The sequence below is a fragment of the Pezoporus wallicus genome, unplaced genomic scaffold, assembly GCF_028554395.1.
Source record: "Pezoporus wallicus isolate ANWC-B61680 ecotype Strahan unplaced genomic scaffold, APGP_CSIRO_Pwel_v1 contig_7506, whole genome shotgun sequence".
In the NCBI taxonomy this organism is placed as follows: domain Eukaryota; kingdom Metazoa; phylum Chordata; class Aves; order Psittaciformes; family Psittacidae; genus Pezoporus; species Pezoporus wallicus.
Genome location: NW_026637546.1, coordinates 340,589 through 361,679, shown reverse-complemented (window position 1 = coordinate 361,679; position 21,091 = coordinate 340,589). Strand labels below are relative to the sequence as shown.

At 38.8% G+C, this 21,091-nt stretch overlaps 1 protein-coding gene across 4 annotated transcripts in view; it reads right to left on the bottom strand.

Moving 5' to 3' along the window:
• LOC130597500 (histone-arginine methyltransferase CARM1-like) overlaps window positions 1-9,997 on the bottom strand; it is a 56,949-nt gene extending 46,952 nt beyond the window's left edge. For all 4 annotated transcript variants that reach the window (XM_057406075.1, XM_057406077.1, XM_057406078.1 and 1 more), the window contains exon 1: window positions 9,645-9,997. In XM_057406075.1, the coding sequence (XP_057262058.1) occupies window positions 9,645-9,813 (169 nt within the window). In that variant the 5' untranslated portion in view covers window positions 9,814-9,997. The remainder of the gene's footprint in view (window positions 1-9,644) is intronic.
• Window positions 9,998-21,091: the final 11,094 nt, after the last annotated feature.

Genomic DNA, 21,091 nt, shown 5'->3' with positions numbered 1-21,091 from the left:
GATCTCTAAAGAAACTAGCCTTCTGTTTACAAGTAAAAATCTTAAAATAGGGAAAATCAGAAATTGTAGTGAATGACCAGTACGTATATAAGGTTTGTTACATTTTAATCAACAAGTCAGATGCATTTCAACTTTTTAAGCAGTGGTGAGACAAAGCAGGGAAGAAATTAAAAAAAGGCTCAGACAAATCCTCAGTCATCACTAATCATTACTGCCTTACCACAGCACCCTGTAGTGAGCCCCATAGCCTGTAATTTTATTTATGCCTGATACAGTTTAAGTAATTTTCCCACTTCAGGAATGCTTTTTTTGCTTCACAAATGTTTTTAACATATTATTTGCCAAACATTAAACCAGACAATAGAGTCTTTCTTTCTACTCAGAAACGCACAGCTACTGCACATGGTAGAGTGCCAAAATATTAAAACCAGAACATAGTAACTAGTAGTAAAGATTGAAAAACTCTATATTTGGACAAAAAACAACCAACCAACCAACCAAACAACCAAATAAATGTCTTTTCCTTAAATATTTCCTGCATATGTTTGAAGGTGTTATCACCCTGCCTGTGCTCGTTTTGTATCATGCTACTGTGGGGAAAAAAAAAAAAAAAGCAGACCTGCCTTTAGGAAAACTAAGTTTCTAACACAGCATTTCTGCTATAGTTTTGTAAGCCACTGTAGGGTCCAGGGCTTATCTGGAACATTCCATACCTGTGACAGTGTGAAATGAATGGAAAACCTCTCTCTATTGTATGCTCTTTAGCTGCCAGAAGAACCTGGCATAGAAGCAGCTGTCCTGAAAAGATCAGGCCATCAGGACCTCAGTGCAGATGGTTTGTTTTCCAGATATCTGATATTAAACAGTTGCAATCTGTTTTCTGGATAAAAAGAACATGCTTACAGACACATGCAGACATAATGCCACACATGCTACTTGCAGGAGCACTGCCAACTGAAGTCAATGGCAATGAATCACAGAGACAAATTTGCTAGTACACATTTTTGCTGGATAAGCATTTGTGCCTGACTCACAGTTATACATCCATACATAAACACATACAAGATTTTAGGTTACACTTTCAGATGCAGAGACCTTGATTCATTTCTATATAGCATGTAATATTATTTAAAGGAAAAATAATTTATGTTTCATTTATCTTGAGATCAAAATGTATTTACACACAGCTTCATTTTCCCTTGAAGATTAAATACATTAAAATTCATCACAGAAGTTTCAATACAGAACAGGAAAATATAAAACCAACAGAGCTAGCAATGGAACTTTTGCTATGCTAACACAAATATGTGCACGTGTACTGTAAGAGTAGGTGATCTTAAGGTCCTTTCCAGCCCTAACTATTCTATGAGACTACTATTATATAGAAATCCTTCCATATATTAAAAACCTAATTCAGTCATCTGTAGTACACAGAGCAAGAGAGGTGGCTTCTAGGATATAAGAGACAGGTGTGGAAGTCCACCGTGCTAAATGCGCTGCTGAAATCAACTTCTGCCAGCTATGAAAATCATCTCAGTGATCACAGTTTTCAGTTGCCATTTTGTTGTCTGTACAATACACTGATCCCTTTAACTGGCTTTGGTTGGAGAAAGGGCACAAAAAGGGACTAGCAGCAGCTGATCCAGGCTTCCTTTAAGTCAATAAGAACCTTTCCACTAGTATCAGTGGCCTTTACATAAAACTGTCTTAGCATCTATCTACTCACCATCTCTGTGCATGCAATTTAGGTAATTTGGCATTGACCCATGACCCTACAAACCTAACCTCCCCTCTCCTAACCTCCCTTTTCTACCCCAAAACAAACCAAGAAAAGTACGCCTATGTCAGAGGGCAGTACTTACTCCTCCTTCAATTAAAAACACATTTTAAACTCAATCTAAATATTTACTACGGCACTTACTGGATGACTCCTAGGTATAAAAAACTTCATGGTAGTGTCTTCTTTCTTAACTTTGGGAGCTAAAAACCAAAGATAATTATTTCTTTTTTTCTCTCATTCATCTCCTTGCTCTAGGAGCGTTGGGAACTCCTTAAAGAACAACCGTTTTTATTAAAAATGTCTAGGCAGCACTGCAAAATATTTAGAAGCAAAGAGGTACAAGCTTAAGTCCAAGCTTAAACAGGTATTTTCATTGATGTATGTTGCCTACCTAGAAAATAAAGGAAAAATAATTTTAAAAAGCAGCACACAAAAATAAAAAATCATGCATAGTTTTTCATTACACCTGTTTCCATCCACACTATCTCTTCTTGACATAAACACAGATGTTCATAATTTAGTTTGGCTCAAGTTGCAGCAGAAGTAACAAAATCCAAAAGTATGGTTATGCAGCAAGGCATTTAATATCTTCTTGGTTCATTTAGGATTCTTAATTCATTGCTGTGAAAAGTTTCAGCAGTTTCATTTTGTGAGCTCATATTTAGGCTTGAGAATTTTTACACTCTTCTTAAAGGCCCTTATTCAGAGTTTAAGTTCAGAAAGAGCTAGAATCGTTTTATAAATTTACTCAAGAAGTTTTTAAACCTTTGCAGACCAGCCAAAGAAAACTGTCTGAAAATCTTCCTAAAAAAATGTATTACCGGTAATAGCGTAAGGGTCATCAAACTGCACCTTAAAACTGCAAGCTAATTAGTGCAAGAGAAGGAACTGGTTAAGAGGACAAACACAGGGAGAGGCTGATAAGGCCAAGCAAATCATACAATCATAAAATGGTTTGAGTTGGAACGGACCTTTCAAGGCCTAGCCTCCTGTAATGAGCAGGGACATCTTCAGCTCAGAGCCCTACCTAACATATCCTGGAACGTCTCCAGGATGGTGCATCCACCCCCTCCCTGTGTAACCTGTCAGTGTTTTACCACCCTTATCGGTAGATAAAAATAAAATAAAATCTTCCTTGTGTCTAGTTTAGTAAAACCATCACCCCTTGTCCTGTCACTATAAGCCCTGGTAAAAAGCCTCTCTCCATCTTATTTATTTGCTCCCTTTAAGTACTAAAAGGCCACAATAAGGTCTCCCTGGAGCCTTCTCTTCTCCATGCTGAGCAAGCTCAACTCTTTCAGCCTTCCCCTACAGGAGAGGCGTTCCACCCCTCTGATCACTTCTGTGCCCCCACCATGTCTCCCCTCAAGGCCTTGCTCCAGCAGGTCCATGTCTTTACTGTACTGAGGACTCCAGAGCTGAATGCAGCGCTGCAGGAGGGGTCTCAGGAGAGCAGAGTAGAGAGGCCGGACCACCTCCCTTGACCTGCTGCCACACTTCTTGTGATGCAGTCCAGTATATGGTTGGATTTCTGGGCTGCAAGTGCACACTGCAGGGTAATGTCCAAGCCTTCACCCACCAGTACCCCCAAGTCCTTCTCCTCAGGGGTACCCTCAATCCCTCCACTGCCACAACCCCAGTACACCTGACCTCCCGCACCCCCAACAGCCACAGAAACCTTGCTCTTGGCCTTGTAAACCTTATGAGGTTGGCATGGGCCCACCTCTCCAACCTGTCGAGGTCCCTCTGAATGGTGGTCCTCCCCTCAAGCTTACCAACTGCACCACTCAGCCTGCGTCATCTGCAAACTAGCATTTGAGATATAATAAAAAAGACCCTTATGAAACAAGTTCAGGAATTTTTCCATTCAGCTAACCACTGGAATACTTACTACTAAGATCTGAAAGGGTTAACAGAAAATTTCAATATTACTGTTTCTAATCATAATACTGCCTTCAACCACATTACTATTACTTCACATGACCTATTCTGCTTCAAGAATTGTCTGACCCGCAATTTCCCCTGAGAATGAGATAAAAAAAAAGAAGAAGGAATTTTAAGCACTTTGTTTATTCCTCCCTGAAATCCTTTGTGCTGCCCTAAAGAGGTACAAGTGGGAAAGGACAACTAAAGCCTTCATGTCACCTGCATCTCAGAGGTTACCTAAATTATATGCATAAAATATCAACTGTGTGTCTGCTCAAACTTCCCCTGCAACCGATTTTTGCCCCACAGGAAAATATATACTTTCACGTTGGAAAAGCAAACGGCAAATAACGTCATTTCTGCTGTTCAGATCTACTAGCAGTGACTGCCCTCTACCAGCACACAGAGGCTGCTCATGCTAATACTGTCTGCTCAATGCATGTGAATGTACTGTACTAGAACATTCATACTATTAATACATATTCCACCATATCCAAACCTGATACTTTTGTATTTCAGCTAGCAAGTGATTTATTTTTTTATTCTCCTTATATTTTAGGATATAAAACTGGTTTCAATATGGAACAGGAAAAAAATATCCAATATATTCAGTCACAAAGTACTGCATGGGAGGGGAACTAAGCAAGGGCAAGTAAAAGAGTGTGGTTAATGATTCCTATACAGTCCATCTCAATCGTGTCTGAAATTCACTACCATGAATGTTTTGTTATCACTGAGCTGGTGGAACTGAGCCAGCAGTGATGAACTTTCCAAGCTGTAAAGTTTTAATCAGCATCCTTGTTCTGGAGCACAAACAGAACACATTCTCCTTGAGTCCAGCAGTGCTGCATACTTTCCCTTTTAGGTCATTTTAAAAAAGCTAAATATATGGCCTATAATACCAGTACTTATTAAGACGAAAGGCAGCAGGGCATCTCAACAGCTATCATATCCTGTGAGAGTCAAGCGGCCATTCAGCTTGTCTGCAGCTTGTGTTCTGCCATATCTGGGACACGATCAACACACTTGAAGTCAATATGAATTTTCCACCTGCTTCTAGGGGCACAGAACTAGCTTGAAGAAGAAAGAGTAGGTGACATCTTTAAACAAAAAATATATGTTATTAATAAAATCAGTTCAAAAATCGGGTATCTTTTACTCGAGTTCAAAAGCTGGAATTCAAAAAGGCAGCTCTTAAGAAAGATCTAAAGGATCTTAAACAAATACAATTAATGATGTAAAAATGTTGTAAAATACAAGAGACTTTCCTGGGGCTTTCATTTATTGTACCAGTTCTTCCAAAATTCATAGCTGTCTATAGATGCTCACACTTTTGGACCAGCAATAATTAAAGAGTATTTTTAAAAAATAAATAGGTAATTAAGCATAAGTGGAAACACTGTAACATCAATCTAAAAAGGATAGCATTTGCCCTCTAAATCTCCTGTATACGTAATACCCAAGTTTTTCAACTTCACCTGACCCGTATAAAGAACAAACACAAATTTATTGCAGACCTCCTAATCTTATTTCTACTATAAACAGATAGAGAAAATAATCTGCCAGCCTCACCATTTGTCTGTCATTTACAACTAGCAAGCTTATTGCAGACACTGGAACATGAAGGGTAAGGAGTAAAAAATAATCAGAATTTCCAAAAAGACTGCTTGCTCGTTTTTCAAATTGAAGATGCTCTACTCTCTCGGTTTCACCTAGCTTCTATCCAGGTCCTCTTAATAAAAAGACAGTTTGCAAAGCAGCCTACTTAGGTATCGCTGATTCTATTCTGCATATAACTAGAGAGAAATATTACATCTTTTTCTAGGCTGCTGTTGAATTATGTCAAAATATCAGCTCAATCAGAAAACAAACAAACAAACAAACAAAACCCAACAAAGCTGCTCTGTCTCTCCCTCACTCCGAAGACGTACAGCCAATAATCCTTTCATAAAAAAATATAGGAGATCTTGTTTTTTTTCCTAGTAACCACAGGCAAAAGATAATGAGTGAAAAGCTGGTTTAATATGTGCTCCTACAGAATTTGCACTTCAGTGCTAAAATACATAGATGCTGCATCTGCTAGCAGCCAGGTTCATGTCCTCAGGTTGAATAGCTCTAAACCTTGTTTTATATTAAAAGCACCATGCCTGAGCTTACTGTTAACTGCTTCTTCTAGGTAAGGGGGAGTCAAATGCGCTTTATTTTTTGAAAGCTTGAATCCTGACTGTGTTTATATCCTTGATATTTGTAAGGTACAAAGAAGTACAATAATACACAAACAAAAGGAACTGAAATCAGTACTCAAGTCCAAGAATTTCATGGTACAATTTTGAGAGTGTTCAAGGAAGCTTCTTGTAATAGCCTGAAGAGCTATCAGTTGAAGTGGGGAAAAAATACTTCAGAGAAGGAGCAGCTAATGGCCTCTCAGAGCAATTGAACAAGAATGTAAAGTAGAGAAAGTAGAGCTGCTGTGGCTAGGAGAAACCTCCAGAAACCTCCATACTGCCAAACTTTGAAGCCTTCAGTTAGAACTTCACTGGCCTCAATTTAACGCCTCACTTGTTTACATACCAATTATCACAGGAAAGGGAATCCAAAAGTTCTCCCAGCCCTGGAGAAGCCACCACACTACAATATTTGCATCTTAAGACACTCTGCCATATGCTCTATTAAACTCCCTTTGACAGAAGTAGGTTGCAGCCCCAGATTTTCTTAGTCTCCTGGGAATACTTCCTGGACATCAACTTTCTGCTTTCTTCCAAGAAGTCCTCACTATTTATATCAGAATTTCTGCAGTTCTCCTATGATCATTCCATAAACCAGACATAAATTACATTTTTAATATCACATCCTCCAAAAGCAATGCACTATACCAGTCACCAGGATTTCTTCTTCTGTTCAGCACCCTCAAATATATTTTGACCCAAGGTCAGAGTTCTCTCAGCAGCAGTCAGCTACCTTTCAAGAAGAGCTTTGCACACTACATCTTCATTTCCAAATCAGCAGTGAAGAACTATCACAGAAAATCAGTATCATTTATCTTACTGGTAATACCTTTGCCCAACAAGAGGCATTCAACTGTAGCTCTCCTTGAGTTGACAGCTCACCAGAAACCACTGTCTCCCTAATGGATACTCCTCTCAAATGGCTGTAGCTCCAGCTTAGCGCTGGCCTCACTGCACCTCACTTCTAAGTATACTTACCTGCTCCATTTGGCACCTGTACTTTAGAAGGTCCATTGTTTCTTCCCACTCTATATATTAACACTGCACTGTGGAGATTCTTGCTTTCTCCTGTCCCAAAGTTGACACGGATCCATTGCCTGATGCAGCATAATCCTTAATTCTTCTTGTTTTAGCATCTTGTATTTATTTGTCAGTCTCTGCATCTCTTTGGATCATAACCAGTTTTTCTACTTACGGAGAAATTCTACTGCTCCAGGTTCCTTCCTGAGGAACAGAGTGGTTGCGTTGATTTTATACATTGTATTGCGACAATGTGTATCAACATGAAAGGAAAATGTTAAGGCTTGAGCTGGTGGAATTCTTACTGACACTGCTACTAAGGAGCATGAGCTATAGCAGCCATTCAACCACAGCAGAACCCACTCACACATTTGCCTTTAACATCACTCTGAGTACCAGCAGTATACTGTACACTATGCTATGCAATGTAGTCTACATTCTTACTTAGCTTTATATTCGATTGCCATTATTACATTACAGACAGTAACAGAACACGTTCAGGCAAATACAGCACTAATAGGTGAAGTATAAAAACTACAGATAAACTGAATGCTGTAACAAGGGAAAAAATGCAGTCTGGACGGTCTAATCACAGACCTGCAGCCAGAGTAATTTCTGATGAGACAGGGGTGTTTCGTCACTTTAAAATAGACATAAGAAGTGCCTGCTTCATTCCCACAAAAATGTTTCCTGATGAATATTCTCTTACTGGTGAAGAAGGTCAATGGTATCCTAAACTAGAAATGGGGGATTTTGTTTCGGTGGTTTGTTTGTTTTTCTGTGTTTTTAATCATCAGAAAAAACAGCAACCCCCCCCTTCAACATTTAAAGAATTGCAGTAACTACACTCAAATTATCTTTTTCCAAACATACCAAATACATAGCTTCAGAAGGCATATTCAGGTAAAGAGACTGAAAAGGAAGTAATTTTCATCACTTCAATGTGACGTATGGAGGGAAAAAAAAAAGTCAACACTTCAAATTATGCTGATTTCTTTTATTGTTTAAATAACCTGTATCTTACCAACAACAAAAGGCACCACAGTATGATCACTTCTGGTCAAGATTTGTAAGAAAACAGTTTTTATTTTCACAGCAGAATTGTCCATCCTATGTGAGACAACATAAATAATAGTAAGATCATTCTAATGAGCAGATATTAATAGAAAAGCTACATTATACTGTCAGTCTCATAATAGGCTATGTCATCAAGCTGTTTGCAGACTGGTTTTCTCACCTAATACACAATGTATTCAATCAACAAGTTACTGAACTCCCAGATATGACTAGGATTCATGTTCTGCATGGAGTCTGATAGGGTAAGCTCAAACATCTTTGTATGAAAGGAAAAAGACGAAAAAAGACAGCTCACGCCTCAAAACAGATTTGCAAATTTCCCCTCTCTTAGCAACCACAATGCACTGATGCCCCTTCATCCAAACCTTATCAAACAAGCCTTTAATAAACAATAATCCAGCACTGTTGTGCATTAAAAAACCTCAAACATCTCCCCTCTGTATTTTCAGTTTTCAGCTGTGTCCCATGTGAACCCTTCCAAATGATGATGATGATGATAATGACGATCGTAATAATATTAATGAACAAACAACCTCCAAACACAATATATCCAACCCCCCACAAATCTAGCAACTTTGAATTTCACTGTTTCCAGCATGTCTTTCATTTGCATGCATGCGAGAATGAGTGTGGATGAATGAAACACCAGGAGAACAGTAACTAGAGGCTAGTCTTCAAATTAACACGATGCAAGCCAGAATCATGTCTTAACTGTGATTAGTGGTCAGTTTTTGTCACTCATGCTTTCCTAGATGACATGTTAAATGACTGACAGCACAAGCAAAAATCCAGTAGCAACTGGCATATGAACTGATCTGTTTACACTGCTGACCAAAACCCACGACCATAATTCATCTATTCCACCAATCCTTCTAGAAGCTACTGAGACCACGTAAGAAAAATTAAAGCCACAACAGGTATTGCCTGTCCAGACCCGCTCAGGATTGGTGTCATATTCACCCACCTCAAAGAGAGCATTTCTAACTACTTCCTATACATACAACAACTTCAGGTTTTTCCCAGACTACCCAGAGTCAAGAAGTTTGTTTTAAAGCGTCAGCTCCGCTACTGCCCTGTAAAGGCACAAAACAAGAATTAACTTCCGAGGCAGCGTGCGTGCATGCAGACATCGCCTTACCACAGCCTACCTACCAGCAGCAAAGTCGGAGGGAATTACTTCAGGGTTTCCAGTTTATTACTGTTCCAATCCCAAGTTCCCCGCCCCAGAGCCCGAGGAAAGCGCGAAGCACAGACACCTGCTCCGACAGGTGAACCAACTGCACGGGCCTGCGCTGCCGCTGCCCCCCGCCGACCCACACCTGGGGAGACGAGGCAGCGTCGCACCTCGTCCGTTAACGGCGAGGGCGCCGCGGCGCCGAAGGAAGGCAGCGGCAGCGCTCCGCACCGCACCTCTCAGCTCTGAGAGCCCGGCGGGCCACAGGGCCTCTTCCCCGCTCCCGAGCCCTCCAGGCAAGAAGTGCCATTCCCTCCAGGGCCAGCCGCTGCTCCGCGCAGCGGGGAAGAAGAGCCGCCCTGGTGGCGAAGCCGCTGTCCCCCCGCGAGGATGCAGCCGAGGCGGGCGGCCGGCAGCGGCGCGGCAGGGCTCGGTACTTAACCGTCTGTCACGGTCACGTCCGCGTCCTCGTCTCCCAGCTGCACCTCCAGCTGCAGGGCTGTCTGGCTGGGGCTGTTGAGCGTCAGCCCTGCCGACAGCTCCTCCTCGGCGAAGATCAACTTCACGCTGTAGCGCAGCAGCTGCTGTGTGGACGAAGACTGAGCGGCCATGATCACACCGCCGCCGCCTCGCTCTGCCGACAGGGCCTGCCTCCTCCTCCTGCCAGCTCAGGGGAAGGCGTCTGCCGCGGGAGGAGACCCGCGGAGGAGGTTTCACCCACAGCCCGTTTCCACGGCTCAAGCACCTCCCAGGGCATCGGCACGGCAACCTCACCCCCCACCGCCACAGCTGCTCAGCCCCGCACCGAGCGTGGCGGCGGGCAGCGACACCTCCCGGCTGCCCGGGCGCCTCCTCCGCGGCCGTGCATCACCCCCGCCGTGCTCACGCCCACCCCCTTCCTCCCATCCCTGTGCCCTGCACGGAGGCAGCGGGATGGCGCGGTGGCACCAAGTGCGGACCCCGGGCAGCGCTGGTGGGAAGGGCTGTGCGCGGAGGTCGCCTGGCATCGGGGCCGGGCGTTAGCAGTGGTGGTTAAAGGATAAGGCTCACTAAAGCTCTGATAATTCGGCTTTTCCCTCCCTTGCGCTGCTTCTCTCTAAGACCATAAAGGTGTAACAGCAATGTTGAGCAGTAGGCGTCGTTGTTCTGCTAGATATATTTTGGTTGGTTGATTTGTTGTTAAGATTGGGTGTCTGTCTTAGACCACCGCCCTACCTACCTGCCGGTAAAAGATAAAAGAGACAGTGAAGGTTGGAGAGTGTGAGTAAACAACTTCAGTGGTTGCTGGTCAAACATACAGCGTGCTGCTGTATCCCTCATATGGCAATTTCCATCAAAATTTGACTGGAAACACTGTTCATGATGTTGCTCACCTGAAACTGCTACCCCACTGTGAATGATTTATTGTGTAGAATGCAACCTTTGTGTTTTAAAATTGATCTGTGGAAGTAATAGGAAAACAATTTTTAACCTAGTTTTGGTTTTTACTGCCTACCAAAAAAGGCAGCAGTATCAGTAGGTGTCGTGGTTTAAACCCAGTCAGGTAATTCGTTCGCTCACTTCCCCCCTTTCTTGCCCTCCCCCTGCTCTCGGAGGGACGGAGAGGAGAATCAAAAGAATGCAACTCCCATGGGTTGAGATAAGAACAGTTTAGTAACTAAGGTATAACACAAATCACTACTGCTACCACCAATGATAATAATGATAAAGGAAATAACAAGGGAACAGAATACAACACCTCACCACCTGCTGACCGATAACTCGCTCCCCAAGCCCGACCAAGCTCCGACCGATACCTCCTCCAACCCTGCAGTCTCCCAGCCCTTCCGGCTAACTCCCAGTAACATCCTGGGCATGACGTGCTGTGGTATGGAATACCTCTTTGGTCAGTTTGGGTCAGGTGTCCTGTCTCTGCTTCCTCCCAGCTTCCCCTCCTCCCTGGCAGAGCATGAGGCTCACAAAGTCCTTGGCCAAACCAAAACATCTCTATCAGCTCTGTTCCCGAGCCGAAAGTCAAAACACTGCACTGCACCAGCTACCAAGGAGGAGAAACATGACTGCTACTGCTGAACCCAGGACAGTAGGTCTGAAATTAATGTTACTAACTAGTTCTTCACTAATAGCACAAACAGTAAGTTTTCGGTATCTCCTGCTAAAGCAAGTACTTTATACTTGGAAATCTGAACCAAATCTAATAGTGCAACAATATATTCTATGAAATATTACTGTTAAGCTCTCCTTTTGACACTGAAGGCTAGAGCAGGTCAACCAGCACTTAACTCGGCAGGCAGAACCTGTCCATTTGGCAGATACACAAATTGCCAATTGCAAAAACCACCTCGGCATGTGACTAGTGCTGTTAAGTCAAAGCTGTGTTTGAATTTCAGTCAGTTGGACTGCTGTGTCTGCACAGCCCCACTGCTTTTCAAATGAAGAGCCACTACAGTTAGGATCCTGCCTAGTGGGTTTAAAGGTACACAGTTTGGAGGTGTGAAATGATACAAAGTTCTTCCTCTTTCAGACATCGCAATAAGCTTTGTCTATAATGGATTGGTTACTTAATCACTTTTTTTTTTGTTGTTTTGTGTTTGTTTTGTTGTGTTTTTTTTTTTTAAAGTCCATCCAAACTTTTAGGAATTTCAGATCAATTAAATTCCCTTTAATGTGAAGAAAATAAAAAAGCTTAACTGTGGTTAAGCTTTTTTTACATTATTCAGCATAGATATTAATAAATATTTTGGCAATTTTTTCTGCAGAAACATCCTACAACATTTTCTTATCCACAGGTAATGCAGTTGGTGCAGAAGCAGCATGGATTTGGACTTGCCAAAAACAAGTGGATGAAGGTATACAGGTAGAAGGATCGTGCTTTCAAAGTCCCTCCACAAGAAGTCCACAGGAAGGGAATGTTACCTTTTACTTGGTGATGATTAGCCATATTTATAGATAAAACATTTTTGTGTTTCACACATACAGCCAAAGTAACTTCAGAACTATTCAGCATTTCCTTCCTGTAGAAAAAAAAATGCACCTTTGAAATCTCTGAGGATAAGTACGGTTGCAAAAGCTATTGTGTGTCACATCTGTGACTGTAATACTCAGATGCTCTCAAAATCCTTTCAGAGAAGTCTGACTTGACCCTATAGCAAAGAGATAGCTGCACCTAACAAGTGTGAGAGAATGCACCAGGCAGCTCTAAAACAAGCAGCATTTGGGGACATCTCCTCCATAAACAAGATCCAGGAGATAGGTTGGAGCATTATTCCAACAGTTAAGCAACACCAACGTGACCAGCTTTCCTACTTGCTATGTCATGCCAGCAACCTGAAACAGCTTTAGTATCATGCTAGTCACTGGTGGATCCCAGATGATAGAATCTGTCTTCCCTCCATCAAAAGCCTGGGGAGCATTCCATACTTCTTCATCTCCAAGCCTCCCTTTGTTGGTGAAAGTGTTTTTTTCCAGGCTAGAGCTGTGCTATTTCCTTGCTATGATACTTGCTGCGCGTTTCAGTTTTGACTGTTCAGTTTTCTTGGGTCAAACTAGAGGAAGATGGGGAGGCTAAACTTCTAGTCATCAGGAACTGCTGAACACTAGGGAAGTAAAAGAAAGTGACTGTACCATTCCGAGCAAAAGTCATCCTCTCTCTTCCATGGGCCCGTGTTGCAACTACACAACTCTTTCCTAACTTCAATCAATGTGCTGTTATGGAAGCTTCTTCAGCTGTTTTCTGGAGCCTTTTCATATTGGTGGAAGACAATACAACCTCAAGTTACAGCTCTAGCAAAGGACCAGTTCACAAACCCTTCTGAAGTGCATACTTAACAGTATTCACAATATTACCAGTAGCTCTGTTAAACTGTGCTTTAACAACTCAAGTGTTGTAAATATGCTTGTACCAGTATTACTTCATGAAGGAAGATAAAGAGTCTGAGCACTCTTGTACTTTTGGCAAGTTGTCAGGACTTTCTAACCAACAAATGTCGACAGCAGCAGACACAGCACAGACCACTTTTAGCAGCAGTTTGAGCAAAGGTGGCTAAACCAGAACTGTGCCAGGACACCATCCACTGTGTCCAGTGTGGCTCCACTGTGGGGAAAGGTAACATCCAGCTGCAGAGAGAAAACAGCTTGAGGCTGCAATTTTTTTCATACCACTTCCAGCTAGATTTCCAAAAGTATATCCCAGTTATTAACTACTAGTTATTAAGTAAGTACTGAAATACTAGGTCTGCCCTAAACTCTGACCATCAAAGTCGTGGAAAAGAACTGATCTTGTGCACTGTGTCAGTGGAAAATGTCTGTATGTTCTTACTAGCAACAGTTCTGCTTATAAATTTGCTTAGATTAAACTGTCAGCAGCAGCACACTGAGGTCAAGAATGGGACTTCAAGAGAAGTCCTACTGGGTAGGTTAATTCAGGTGCTGGGGAAGAACATACATAATGGAATTTAGCAAAATTTGGAATGAAATCTGCAGAACCAAGTCAGAATAAAAACTCCATCTAGTCTACTGTTAACAGTGCCAGAAACTGTTCTTCCTAGCCTTGGTCAGATGCCTTTGCAGAAAAAAAACTGACATATTTCACATTGCTTTTGGCATAGACCTTGATATAGAACTAAACAACTGATGCACACTAATTGCTGCAACCTACATGATATTTTACATAATTGAAGTGAATGCTATAGATAAATTAAATACACTTAAAATAAGCAAATATAGACTGTATCTCACTTATTTGATATCATTAAGATTGTGCAGAAAATAACCTTACAGCAGTAATAAAAATAAGCTTCACTTATTACCCTTCTTATATGTGCATTCTCTTACAGTAGTACCCAGTATTTCCAAACCAAGTTTCTCCTACATGTCAGCTGTGCTTCATGCTTTGAGGTCTGGATTGTACTACTTTTGTATGCTGAACTAAACTTTCACTTGTTAACTAATTAAACCATTTTAATTATTATAAACAGCAGCAGAGGCTGAATTCTGCTGGGTCTTCCTGGTAACAGTGTCAGTGGAAACCAACTGTGTAACATAGCCTGCCAGCTATATCAACTGTTGGCTGGTGTGAGAACCCCCTAGGAGGAGATGCCCCTCTACGGATTGCTTTCCTGTGCATGTGTGCTGGAACAAGACTTAAGTCTTAGTGAGACATCAGCTAGGAAATTAAGTCTTAGTCTTCACAGTGAACCAATTATGAGTATTCTGTAAACATAGATGTGGCTGGTCATTGGTGTAGAAAATTTACACTCTCGTTTGATAGAATGCATTGTAAGAACCAGCATTGTACTAAACCAAGCTTCGGGTCTTTATCTGAAATTAAAGGATAAGCAGTGTTAGGACCACAGCTTACAGATGAATTTCCTAAGAAAAATAAGCTTTTGGATGCAGCTTTTTTGTCGTTACCATAGTTTTGAGTGGTATCCAATAGTAATTTTGGTATTTAAGCACCTATTACGCAGTGGGTCCTCCCCAGTTAAAATAACATTATGCATTTCTTTAAATGAAACACTGCCTCTAGCACATACTAGAGACCCATAAGAAATATGACGTGATAGGATTAGGCCTTTGTCTGTATTTTGTGAAACAACCAGAACATCAATGCATTGGCATACTGCAGAATATTTAGAGCAAAACTTCCAGAAGTAGGTTATGCTGGTAATGAATTGATAGCACTGATTCCTGGAGACCAAAGTCCACATGCCCCCCTCACTGACAGCTGTTAATAAGCTGACTCCGTAACGGGAAATTACTGTTAATATTGAAATTACTAAGTATATTACTATCTGTATTTATGAGAATGTGACAGGTACCTAATTAACATTTCAAAATATTAGATTCTTTTGCAGTCTGAGACACACTCATCACTTAGTTCCACTGCTGCTAAATGAAAAATTAGTCTTATTTAAAAGGCATAATTTGAAATAATTTTTCTCTCAAAATCAACAATACCACAATCCAACAAATCTGGTTATATAAAAAGTGAAGCAATTCAGATGTGTTTGTAACAAGAAAACAAATTTATTGATTTTAAAAGACAAGACACAATTTCGTTTTGAAAAACACAAGAAAGCTAGCCTGAGTTCAAGTCTGAAATATTCAGAAAAATCCTACTGTCTTTAGTATGTTCCAGTCATTTTTTTAAACAACACACTAAAAGTTAATATATATTTTTATAATTATAAAAGGTCCCCAGTTATTGTACAGTACACAATACAAATTGCCCACAAACTATTATTTAGCTCCTGCCAGTTTTGAGAGGACATGATATACTAAAAGATTTAGCATTTCTCACAAAAATCACATCAGGAAATACCTATTTACAAAATCAAATACATTATACAAAAAAACCATCACGTTATTCTGTAAAGATGTCTTCTTTAAATAATTAAAAAGTATATTCAACTGTAGTCCAAAAACTGGAAAAGAACATTACATTATCTCACACATACAATCTACAAAAAGTTGCTTACCTCATTTACATAATATATTCAGTCAACTGGAAAATAAAGGTGTGAATATGTCCTAGTGTTAAGATGTTTCTGTGCTGTGGGACTGAATAATGTAATCTGCCACTTACTAAGTGAAATTTAAACGACGGCACTTAAAAAAAACAAAACAGTATAAAATAAATTCAACAAAGGAAGTTTCCTAGAAGGTAAGAAAGCCCTGAGTGATGATAAAATTACTGATTGGTAGTTCTAGAATTAACCTAATTAAAGTTTACCACCTCAGGCACAATTTTCCAAGGTTTTGAAAGGCACTCAAAGTTTCTTCAACAGCCTCATTGGTTATTAACTGTAAATCCAAATTTTCAGTGAAGATGAGTCGAGACGGGCAACTTGCTTTGGTACAAAGTGGTATTTTTCTAGCATATTTTAAATTGTTTAATTGGGTTACTTTAAGATGGATATTTAATATTTAAATACAAGGCAAACATATTAATATTGAAGGAAACTTGGGAAACCCTCTAAGCAGGCTTCGTGTAAAAAGCTCTTACGATTTTCAGTGAGTCAAAAAGAATTGAACTGAGTTCCTGCTAAATACCATTCTATGCAAGGTCATTCCTCTGAAGTCTAAATTCCTCTTACAAAGATATTTATTATTTCAGAGTAAAATTAATCCAGAACTCAAAACTCCTGTAAGATGTTTGCACCATAATCAAGAAAGTGCTTAAGAACACAGAAAGAACATTTTCCTGATTTAGATTTAAGTGAGGCTTATTTGATGCTCATTGGCTTGTATCGGGCCAATTCTGCAGTGAATTTCAGCCCTAATGAGCAATCTACAATAGTTCTTATCATATATTTAATTACTCAGGGCTTCCAATCCTCAAACATTAATTTCTTTTTTCAACACGAAAAGGTGGGGGAAAAAAAAAGAAAAAAAAAGTAAAAATGATAATTTTCAAACTAAGGCATATTTTACTTCAAACAAACACTAGGCAGTCACTTTGTAAGTGGCTTTTACTATTTCTTAGTTAAACTGGTAAATTAAACTCAGGTCTACTGGCACATAAAATCACTAGCAGCAATGATCAAGGCATGCAAACTCAGAAGCATTTACAGTAAATTATGAATAAAAAAAGATGTTAAATTAAAACCCTTTGAGTATTGCATTTATGTTAATCAATTATGCATAAATTTGCATTAACTGACTAAAAATGTTTACAACTTCCTTGTACTATACTACTGACATAATTCCATTGAATAACTTAAAATGAAACCCTTTTTTGCCCTCAGCTAGATTTAAATAAGTCTTCTAGCTGAGACTAGAACAGCTGCACTTGGTGTTTGCTGATTTATATTGCAAGAAACCACTAGAAAATGTATTGTACTCTTACTTAGTAAGGTGGTATTTCTATCTGTAAGTTTGAAGAATCTCTACTTGCTACTACACCTGTTCCTTTGTTCTTGTGAGCAGTATTTCTAAGAACAAAGGAGTTCTTTTAAATGGCAAAAGGCTTGTGCATTTTCTAGGTTGCTTTTAAAATTCTGACATTCAGTAGGGGCCGTCCAAACTGTACCCCTATAGATGAAAATGAATAAAATACCTTCATCTTTTAGCTAGTCATTACTGCAGTGAGTTTTAGAAGGGATATCAATATAATTGTGCATTTCTTGTTCTAGTTTATCAATCACTGCCAAAAATTTCAATGCAAACATACCAAATATTCTGCAAAATTATTCTTCTTCACTAAGCCTTCTTTTATTTCTAAAGATTCTCTTTTACAGTACCAGAGTATTCCAAAACTAACCTATGCCAGGAGATTTTCTGAATATATTTTCTAAACCTTTATCTCCTAAAGGCATCTTAAAGTAGACAACTTCTTATCTGTAGAAACATAAGTTTTATTTTCTTTATATATTTATGCAATAACGAAAAAAAGAGAGCTGAAGTACTGTTTTCCATATGACAGTACACCTCAATGGCAGTGAATATTTTGCCTACATCTACTGAGCCTCCTATAACAAAAACATCCCCATATAGTATACAAGTATTTACTTTAAACATAATTTAAAAAAAACAACTATACTAGCTATTTTAGCTATTTCAAAGTATATGCTCAGTGGACTAATTTAATTATCTAAAAAGCTTTGTTCCCATCATGTTCCTTACAATGCTCAAAGGGTTAATGCAAGGCATTACATCAAATTAACTTCCTACTACTAGAACTAAGCACTGTGTTTATGCTTCTATTCCAGTTTTTATTGTTTGTTTGTCTTAAATCAACAAACAATTAGCAGAGATACTAGAATTCCATTTATTGATTTGTTTTAAACCATATACAAAGAAGATGTCCTGTTAGAGAGACAAGGGCCCAATTTTCAGAAGTTCATACTGCTCTCTTGAATGAATGCTTTAAACTCTGAAATTACTGTTGTATCTTCATATTACTAATAAGTCTATTTTTGTCAGCACTTTTATGGCCATCAGTGGTTGGTTTTGTTTTGTAAAAACATTCTGAATTAAACTGGACTGCAGCGCATCTCTAATACAATTTTTTTTTTAAACAGTGCAGGTGTCAATTGGTGAGATTGACAAAGACATGAGATCATTTCTCCAAGGGAAAACAAAGTGAACAAAGAAGTTTTTTAGATATTTTAAAATACCTCGCTTTAAATTAAATTTGTATATAGACCTATATATTCCTGAATGACAAAACATTATCTATTTTCTTATTTTTGAACTAAAGGCAGTAATGCTGTAAATCATCGTTTTATAGGTAAATAATTTAAAATCTATTTTCCAATTTTTATGGATTTTTTTTTTAAAGAAGGTGCTTAGAACATGCTACAGTACAAGAGCAAAACACAGAAACGGCAACTGAAAACAGAAAAAAACCCCTTTCAATCTGATTTATCATGAGAAAGATGAAAATGTACCAATGCATTTTAATAAATACAAAACTTTTGAAAACTGGGCCCTTTTGAAAAGGTAGTTCAACATTACCCATTCCCCCACAATGTTCACTGCGCTATTTGTGCTAATGGGGGAAATGCCTATAAAATAATTATTTTGGATCCTATGTCAGTATTAGATAAAACACATAAACCATGTCAACTCTCATAATGTCTATCCTGTGGATACATGCTACACCTCTCCAGAGCACTAACAAAAGACTTCAGAGCTGGTGTGGCAATGCAACCGCATGCTATACATTACAGAATATGGACTGAGGTATTTGTATCTATGCAGTGTAATGATTACTAAACCCCAACTATTTAATAGCAAGAATGTGCAAAATGTTTTATCTAAGTGTTTGACTAAAATTTTACTAAATGTAAAACCAAAGCAGAAGACCCCCAAACCTGTAAGTATACAATGCAGTTTACAGTAACATAATATTTCTAAAAAAAAATCTGGTAAAATGTTTAGAATTTAAGCACAGAACTACAGACTCCATTCAGTTTTCTGAACCCAGGATAGTTCCAATTTGTTTTGATAACTCATTGTTTTTTAGAAGCTATGAGATACGTTTAATTTTTGTATCAGATTTTTGTTCAGTTTTGTTTTGCACTTTGTGAACAGTGAACAACTGAGTGGAGTGGGGAGCTAAACAATGAAAGATAGTCAGGTCCCACCTTTTGTACCAATCTAGATTTACCTATTAAAATTGTACTCTTTTTTCAGCAACAGCAAATCCAACATTAAACCAAAAAAGGACAATAATAAGAAAACATTACAGGTCAATCAACACAAAAACTGAAACAAGTACTACAGTACTAAAAATGCTGAAAATTAAAAAAATGTTGAATTACTTCACTTTATTTTACTTGTAAACATCTTATAATGCACAATGAAGGGGAGTAAATATTTATCACAGCTTAGTTTTAGCATTTTTGGTGAAGGGTACAGATGTGCTGATTTCCAAGGAAAAATCAGGACACACTGATCAATATATGTGACAACAAAATCTATAATGATATTCAGTGCATTTATGAGTTTAGAAATAATGAATATAAACCTCACTTCTTATTGAGGCAGAAGCCACGTACCGACATTAGTAAGGATTATGCCTACATAGAATGAGCAGGATGGGTTCATCTCCCAGTTCTGCAAAGGCATTAAAATTTAATTTTGTACACCAATAATTTTAGGACATTGCAGCTGATGTGCAGCTGTATTTGGAGAATATATAAACTCTAGCAACAAACTTGTTTGCTATAAATATGCTGTTCATTTTACAAGCTCTTCTCCCATTTGGTATATATGACTTTAAAGTCATTTTCAGACACAGTAGATAAACAAAATAAAAGAACCCCTAATTTTCTTACACAGTCTTTTCTGCAAAGTTGATCTTTTTGTGCTCTCCTTCGCTTTTTGGCTTTTTTGTTTATTTAATTCCACTATTTTAGTGTAGCAAATTCATGTGTCTGCATAATGAAGTGTTTAAGAAGAAAAATTTGAGTTTTTAATGTCAATTAATATGGTCTCTATGATCTGTCATTATTTAACCATTAAAATGTAGTATCTTGCTGATACCCCACAAAATACAGAAATTGAAAACGTGCACTGCATTATGTACCTGCTCATTTTTTATTTTTAGTTTTTAAAATTAAAAGTAGGCAAGGGTTTAGAAAATATATAATCATGCTTGGGACTATGGTCAATCTACTTTGACATTTTATGTTGGTATTAAAGCTAGTTTTGCTTTCCAAATTCCCAAGCAAATTTTATTTGTAATAAAGTGAAATCCAGCTAGAAATGAGAAAAAATAGGTTTATTGTCATTCTAAGAGGGATATTAAAATCATTTAATAATAAAAAAAGTCCTTTTATTCTTTTGAAGGCTATGTAACCTGTCCTTCTTCGACAATTTGAAAATGACAGGCATACGTTGTTGAATTAATTTAAGAGTTAAGAATAACAAAAAGTTCTAAGTCTTAGCTTCAGTTCTGTTTAAGGCACCATGTAATAGCCGAGGTACAATGATCCCTGATGTACATTCTTAAATGGCAATGGTCCATCTAGCCACCTATTCAAATTCTACACAATTGGGAATAAGTACAAGTGAGGTGTGCCAGTTAGACTGCCTTATCTAATTTTTTGTAAAAATTTAAATCCACTTTAACAAGGTAATATTTCTGAAATGAAAATGATGCAGGTTGCTACATTCCTTGCATTCTATAAATCATCTTTTCTAAGAGCAGCAGATTGAACCACTAGTAGGAAAAGACCTGGAATAGAAGAAAGTCATCCAAATGGAATGTTTTCCTGTATGTCCAGTTCAGCATAAGTAGCACATACACTTAAAATTGATAATAATAAAGTCACTTCTTTTTTAGCTTCAGTTTCTAACAACTACAGTACCACTCAACAGCCAAAAGCATCTGTTCAGTGGCCCTACATATAGAATCATTAGTCTTCAAAACAGAGGAACTGG